Here is an 8,164-nt window from a genome sequence, read left to right on the forward strand (position 1 = left end):
CCAAGATGCTCGAAGAGCCTCAAACGATAACATGAAAGAGGTGGTCAAGATTACGTAACTATAAGTAGACCACAACTAAAGATGCCCATTCATGTACAGACTTATGACATGATAAATGTTTACTCTATTTGGAATCAAGTCTAATTTGGCTTTAGGACTTCTTTACCCCGGTCATTGTCTTGCAATCTCCCAACCTAACCTGAATTTAGTTGAAAGGGCCTGGGAGAAATTGTTTAACGTTGTGTTTTAAAAGGCTTTAAAAACTCAACCACATACAAACACTTAATATTATTGTGCTGCCAGCATAGGAACAGCAAATTTTATAGGACATGTAGTCATTATGACAAATGCCAAGTCTAGAAGGGTAGTTTTGAGTGCTATCAAACATTTGAATCCAATGTGACTAAAAAGGAAAAAAGAAATCCTTTAAATATTATAATTAGCCTTTATTTCACCATTACAAGATTCTATTTAATCAATTCACCTCCTTCTGCTGTCAACATGCATGAAACAGTAAGCTTTCCAAAGTCACCTTTAACACAGAAAGAAATAACAATGGTCAACAATGAGTATAATTTAAGACTCTTCAATGTGATTCTGAATTTCAAAAGAAGGTTCTTCAATTACCACATACAGAAATAGTCCACTCTACGACCCAATGGTCCAGTCCAGCAGCTAAATATTTACTGTTGAAAATTGAAATAAGCATATACAGAGCGCATTTAATAATCTTCTAACGAAACACACAAGCACTTAGGATTAGTCAGTACTCAATTTAAAACACAAAACACATTCAATATTCAACAAAAATCATAAAGTGATTTAAAATTGGAGTCTGGAGAGAAGACGAACTAAAGCCAAAGCCCAAAAGCACACAAACTCACGAAGAACGAAGTAGATGGCTAACTGGGAGAGGCGAGGGCGCAGGGCACCGAAGTCAGGTTGAGATCTTGATAAGTTCGACGGCGAGAATCTCGACGGCGAGAATCTGGAGACATAAAAAGGACGCAACAACGAGTGGCAGAGATGCAGATACAGCCGCCAACGACGGCTACCGTCCAGAGGCAGAGGCGCAGAGATAGGTAGAACGTGGAAGTCGAACTTCGCAGGAGCGAAATTACAGAACGGGGTATTGAGTCTCATACAGAACGGGGATGAAGATCAAAGAAGGAGGATGAAGAAGAAGTCGAGGATAGAAGATGAAGATTGAAATAGGGGGATCTATTCATTGAAGAAGGGATGAAACTCTTATCTGTAACATCGATTTCTCTCTTGAGATGGAAGAAGAACCGTTGTCGTCTCCTTCTCCGATCTCAGGGCCATTCTTCATCGCTGGAATTTAAGAGAGTCGAACGGGAGAAACAGAAGATGAAGAAGCAGCCGCTGGGGCCTGGGGGGGGAGAGAGAGCGAAACGCCCTCAGCATTCCTAGTGAGCGGTGCATTCAGAACAAGCTAATTAATAAATATTTTTTTTAAAAAATCTTTTTATTAAATGAAATGCGTTTAAAAAAATTTCTGAAGAGAACCAATTTTGAAGGCTAATAATATCATCTCTTTTTCAATGTTATCTTTGAAGTGAGATAGACGAATTAAACGTGGATATAATATATCCAATCGATTTGTTTTTGCCACTTATACTATTTATTTTTTCATTTTTTAATATTAATTTTGAAGAGAGCTCATTGAATTAATTGTGAGATCACATCATATCCGCTGGATACATCTTAAAATTTTACTGTATTTTTAAAATTAATTTTTTATATATTTAATTTCATTCTTTTCATTTTTTTATTACTAATCATGCCTGTAATTAAAATCATAAAAATTATTTTATCACTTTATAATTTAATTTGTCAATTATTATTTGATGTTTTATTCTTATATACAATATTAGATATTTATGTAACATTATTTTTATCTAATTATTATATTAATGGTTGATAAATGGTCTAACTAATCTAACCGTTTAAACTCATAACTTGTTGATCTTTCTGATTTCGACATCTAGTCCGGCTCTTAAAACATTACTTGTAACAGAATATGATATGCGTGTGAGATGGAAAATTTGTTCAGAATTTCATAATCTTTTTCAAAATCTTTCAAAACAAAAAACAAATGATCTTTTCAGAAATATCTCTATTTAGTTAGGGGCATACTTAAAAAAGACAATTTTTAGATTTTGGTCCTTTTTTTTTTTTTTTTTTCCAATTCCTTACTATAGTTACGAATTTAATTTAAAATCATGAAATTAAAAGTTACATTTCAATTAGTTTGATTTCAAATTTAATTTTTATGTATATTTTCATTATTTTCTTACTTTTGTATAATATGTTGTAGACTTGTAGTAAAAACTTTCTGGTCAAAAAAAGACTTGTACCCATGTTTTCTTCTTGTTTTACTAAATCATTCAATTTTGCTTTATTGGTATTGTTAGCACATAAAAAAGTTATAAGACTTAACGGTTCTAACAGAGCAAAATTAAATGATTTAATTAAAAAAAAAGGCATGGGGGGAACTTATGCTATATTTTAGAACAAAATAGTAATAATAGCTTTTGAATGTCTAAATTAGATATCAATTGTTCAAAAAAAATGCGCACTAACTTTTTTATTATGGTGGTGCATGAGACCAAACCTGTGGCTGTAAATTCCATATTCTCTAAAACTCCCATAATCCATAAGGAAAAGCTCCTTACTGATGTTCAGGTATTACTACTATCGAGTTTTTCCCAAGCCTCAGGTGTGGATTATGGGGAAGCTAGAAGCGATTGAGTCATATATAGCACTCATCTAAATGGCATTTATGTAGCTGAAATGCAGGATTCACCCATGCTCCACAGCTACACTGCATATCTGCCCAGTGGAAATAACCCAAATGAGCATTGCATTCCCAACAGAAAAGTTTTTTCCTCTACATGGCCCTCATCAACTGCCAAGTGAAGCAATACTCATACAGAGTTAGTGTGAAGAATGAAAAGGAAAATCTTATGGCAACTGGATATATATTGATTGAAATTTACGAAAACCTGTTTGCATCCACTTCTGGGCTCGACAAATACCGAGGTACAGTCCACTGGCTGTTTTTCTTCTCTGCGTTCTCATTTCTCTTCTTCCATTTGAAACTTGCTTCTCTTCTTTTCCCCGCTCATGGGAAAACTCGTCTGAATCTACAATTCTTCGGCATTTCTTACACCCGTAAATAAGGTGATCCTTTTCTGGGGTCTCCAACTTGGAGCTAACAGTTCCAGCCATTTGGCTTCACTGATCAATGATGTAAATGTTTAATATTCTGCAAGTTTAAAAAGCATATGAGAAGACAACACGAAACCTAATATAAAGGAATGTAATTAACAAAATTTCCTACAACAAATGAGTAGCATTTGATAACAAGTTCTAGTGTATCAACATGTTTATGCTACTTGTTATCAAGACAAGACCATACCCATTAATAATATGAAGTTCTTCGCACTTCAAGTTAAACTTTTGAGTACCCTGGTTCATTATGTTTTATTTATTTATCGCCCATGGCAAAAGTACTTTTACTTTAATTAAAAGGACGTAATCCGTATTTAGGATGATGCATGTAACGAATTGGCACACACTAACATTGATCAGACAATCATTGTTACTTTAGACACAAGTGACAGCAGATGTGAACTAGGCGTGACAATATTAAAGTTGCAGAGACAATGAATCTTCATGTCAGCAACCAAAACAAATTACTATAAAAAAAAAAAAAAACACACACACACACATGTGGTCTCCCTACTAGAATACTTAAATCTGTCAAATTTGCAACGTGGGGGGTCTCGAAACCAACGTGGTTTTAGAAGCATCACATCTTCATTATTTGAGATCTTATGCTTTGTTAGAGAACCATCCGGTCCCACTAGACAGGCTGTTAACATACTGAACATCTTTTGATGTCTCTAACTTACTTATATTTTCTTTTGCTTTAATTAGCTGATATGCTCAGGTTTTTTTGGTCCGCATGCCCTTTGTAATTTCATTCTTTGATGGAATTTTCCCTTTTCTCCAGAAAAGAAGCTTTCTCCATCAGACTGAAACAGGGAGTACTAGTTACCTAAAATCAAGCACACCTAAAACACATGTGCCATGTAGGGGAGGCTGATGTCCCCATAGAGAATGTTTATTTAGATTGTCACTGTATTTTGGCCTTTCATGAACACACCCGTCATCTCATCTTCTACCCCCTACCCTTTCTCTCTCACAAGCCACGAGTCCGAACACATATTGACACGTAATCAATATTACTGCATAACCAATGACAGCCCTATTGTAAATTATCTTACATTGGAATAAAGATATCTCACCCATATGATGAACAGGGATGGGAATCCTAGGACTCCTAACTGAACTTGGTTCACATATATCTTAATAAGAACGCATTATGCATAGGGTCAATCAGGACTTGCGAAATTATATTGTTCAACTATGTTTGTTGCCCTAACAGTGTTTTCTTCATAAATTATACTCACAAAACCAGAATAACACAAACATTATTGCCTCCTTCGAAATTTCTTCCCCCGTGAATGCTTGGTTTCATGTTATTAGCAATCCCCAGCTTAATTTGATAGCAAACGCAGGAGTTTCTAAACAAAGACAAGACGATTAAAAAGAAGGGAAAAAATGACCAGCGGCAGCTCAATCCCTAGTTGTGAACACCGCCGATGCCAAGTTCATGCTTGACAAACCATAGTTTTGGGCCAAAATCATAGTTTCAAGAAGAAATGAATCTATTATGTTTTCTGGTTTAAATTGAGAGTATGATTGTGCTTGTCAGAGTAGATTTCAACGATAATATGACTTTAACACCCATCAATTATTTTTTTATAAATATTTAATCTTATGTTTTATATATACATACACATATTAATTATTTATTAATTATATTATCTTATATATTATTAATTATGTTGGTAAAGAATATATTATTAACAATTTTATTCCTTGAAATTAAAATATATTATAAAATCTATCTTTTATGTAATTATCATATTAACTTATGCCTTTTTACTAATGTGTACATATAAAAAATGCTTCTAATAACAACTATCCACACACTCTCTCACTTTATCAGAATCACTTTTTCACAAAATCTATTCTTTATAAATCTATTTTTCAGAAATTATTTTCTAATCATGATTTGGTTTCATCCAAACGTCCGTTTAGTTTTGAAATGTAAAGTGGAATCCTATATTTACAGTTCTCCGTGCAAGGCCTTGAGCTTCTTAGATTAGGCTGACCACAAATGACAGGTACTTACGAGCATGTTTGGATCTTTGATTTGGGCTATCGAAAGAAGAAAAGAAAGCCCAATTAATCAGTATGCATAAAGAGCCTCACTTCGCATTAATTTTTTGTTTTTTTTTTTTTTTTTTTTTAACGTCGCACTAGTTTTCCTTTGTTTGGAGCCTTCGTTCTCGCATGCGGAGGAAAGAGCATTGCTTCCGTGAAGTGGCAGGAAAAAGGATTTGGACAATGCTCTTTTTACCGGGTCATTTCAAGCGATTGCCAATTTAGAAGAACCTGATTAAACCCTAGCTACGAATTGAACAGCTGTACATTGCCCGAGTTTGCCATCAGCGCCCTGGAATAGGTGAGCGTTTTTGGCTGATTACTTTATTCAGTTCCATACAGCTGATTTTGGATTTTACTGTGAAAGGATTTGGGAACACTTCATAATGTCCACACAATTAAGAAATGTGTGTAATGCATTGATCAATAACCTGGTTGTTTAGGGGAGGGGGGATTCCTTTACTTTGAATCGTACACTGCAAAACTAATGCGTGAAAATTTTCAAACCATAAGAAAATGATCTAGAGTCAGGTTTTGCAATATTTTTAGATTAATATATATATAGCATAGATATCTTATATCTAAAAGGCTAATTTTGAAAACCGCATCTTCTCTGAGGCAAAACCCCCCGCCCCCGGGGGGGGAGATACTTGCTGGCCAAAAAAAAGGTTTTTTGAAAACAAAATGGCTCATGAGATGATACACTACTTCATGTGCCTGGCAGTTCGATTGGTCAACGTAAATTCATGATAGATCATGCTTGTTTCTTACAAATATTATTTCATTTTCACACGCCTTACGCTAAAATCGAACAGTCACTCGTCGTACTATGCTCTGAAGACCTCTGAGCCGTCAACATCCCCTTGAAGCATCTCCACTACTCTGCCCATTGAGGGGCGATCACTTGGGCTCAGCTGTATGCAAGTAAAAGTAACTGTAATCATTTTCAGGGCTATCTTCTTCTCTTCTTCTGTGGCATTGCTTTTAAATATTGTTTCTTCAAACTGATCATGAACCCATTTCGCAAAGTAAGTCTGCCATGAATTCTGCACAACATCATGGTTCTTTCTTCTTCCTGCCATTTCCATCAGCATCATCCCAAAACTATAAACATCAGCCTTGTGTGAGATGCCTCCAATGTTTTTGTACAACAATTCAGGAGCCATGTATCCCATTGTGCCTCTAGCTGTAGTTAGAGACACAATACTTTTATCTGTTGGATATAGTTTTTGCCAATCCAAAGTCTGAAATCTTGGGAGAAAAATTCTCATCAAGAAGAATATTGTGAGGTTTTGATGTCAAAGTGTAGGATTTGCTTGTCGCAGCCTTGATGTAGGTACTCAATCCCACAAGCCACCCCTAAAGAAATCTCATTGATCTTCTCATAATTATTGATGATTTTTCATGCTCAGAAAGTATGTATTTATCTAAAGATCCGTTTGGCATGAACTCATAAACAAGAGCTTGCTTTCTTCTCTCTGCACAAAATCCTATCAATTGCACCACATTTACATGACGAATAGTTCCAATGGTGGAAACTTCATTGATGAAATCATGCCCATCTGTTGTTGACTTGCCTAATAGCTTAACAGCCACATCACGCTTGCTTCGAAGCTTTCCTTTATATACAGAACCATAACCCCCTTCTCCTAACTTGTGCTTGAAATTTTTTGTCATTCTTCTTATGTCGAGTAAGAGTATTTAATGGGCACTAAATTGCTGTGACTTCTTAGGAAATCCTCAATGTCATCATACTCAGATAAATGCCTCCTTCTCATTTTATATATTAGAAAACCCACAACAATTGGGAATCCCAAAGCAAATTTTGCTCCAAACCAAAGGATAGCTACAAAAAAGGATAAAAGAAAAGGCAAACTAAATGAAAAGAATGAAGCAAAATAAAACAAAATATCCAGAGAATTTCAGTCCAATTCAATTCAGGACTTACTATTAAATTTTTTATGTTGTGGAAGCTGGGTGCCAAAAAATAATTTCCATTAACAATTGCATGTTTGCCATATGACTGATAGAATTAGACTTATTCTGGTAGAAAGATAAATTGGATTTAAACTACAATTACCTATTGGGAATCCTAAAATGTGGCAATTCCTATTGATTCTTATGTGCTGTGTATGTGGGGTCCTCAAACGGAGTAGTTTGTTGTGTAATTGTGACTATGTACGTGATGGAAATAGGACTTGTGAACATGTTAGGAAACTAGAGTTGGTATTGAGCTTATAAATAGGACCCACACTTATCTTGTATTTAGATAATGATCTGTAACATCAATGAAGTAATTCGGTGTGCGTTTCTCAGTTTCTCAGTTTCCTATTACCTTCCCCTCTTGATTCCTTTGGATTCTTCTCTCAACTCTTTCTTCCTTCCTCCTCTTTTCTTTTTTCTATCACTCTTGTCAAAATTACATGTCATAATTTCCCAAGGATGAATGACTTCGGGTTTATGGTGGGGCTAAAAGGAGATGGAAGGTGAACAATCATTGGAAGTGGTGGAGTTGTAGTGTAGTGATAAGGGGAGGGTGGTATGGGCTTCAGGGACTTCATGAAAATGAATAAGGCTTTGCCTATAAAACTGCTTGGATGTTATGTCAAAATCAAGATGATTTGTGGTGTAAGATATTAAAACGGTAGATACTTCCCAAATTCTGACTTTATGCAAGCCAAGAGGGGTAATAAGGCATCATGGAGTTGGTAGAGTATTTTTGGAGGGTAGACAGCTTCTTCAAAAAGATTTAACTTGTGGAAGTTTATTATTATGGTGCTAAAATTAGTCTTTTTTAGGATAAATGGCTGCCTGAAGCCAAGGGCCATTGTCTGAAGCAGAGGAT

General features: G+C 35.3%; 1 protein-coding gene and 1 pseudogene across 1 annotated transcript; both read right to left on the reverse strand.

The window, feature by feature from the left end:
• Window positions 1-2,773: 2,773 nt before the first annotated feature.
• On the reverse strand, window positions 2,774-3,252 carry LOC114758950 (probable inactive dual specificity protein phosphatase-like At4g18593; annotated as a pseudogene).
• Window positions 3,253-6,146: 2,894 nt separating this feature from the next.
• Window positions 6,147-6,996, reverse strand: LOC114758969 (rust resistance kinase Lr10-like). The gene is made up of 2 exons (XM_028948065.1): window positions 6,832-6,996; window positions 6,147-6,563 (listed from the first exon to the last, which is right to left on the reverse strand). Exons 1-2 carry the CDS (start codon window positions 6,994-6,996, stop codon window positions 6,147-6,149), a joined length of 582 nt encoding a protein of 193 aa, XP_028803898.1.
• Window positions 6,997-8,164: the final 1,168 nt, after the last annotated feature.

This window comes from Neltuma alba, unplaced genomic scaffold (genome assembly GCF_004799145.2).
Source record: "Neltuma alba isolate B1F8T4 unplaced genomic scaffold, ASM479914v2 tig00010776_pilon, whole genome shotgun sequence".
Lineage (NCBI taxonomy): Eukaryota > Viridiplantae > Streptophyta > Magnoliopsida > Fabales > Fabaceae > Neltuma > Neltuma alba.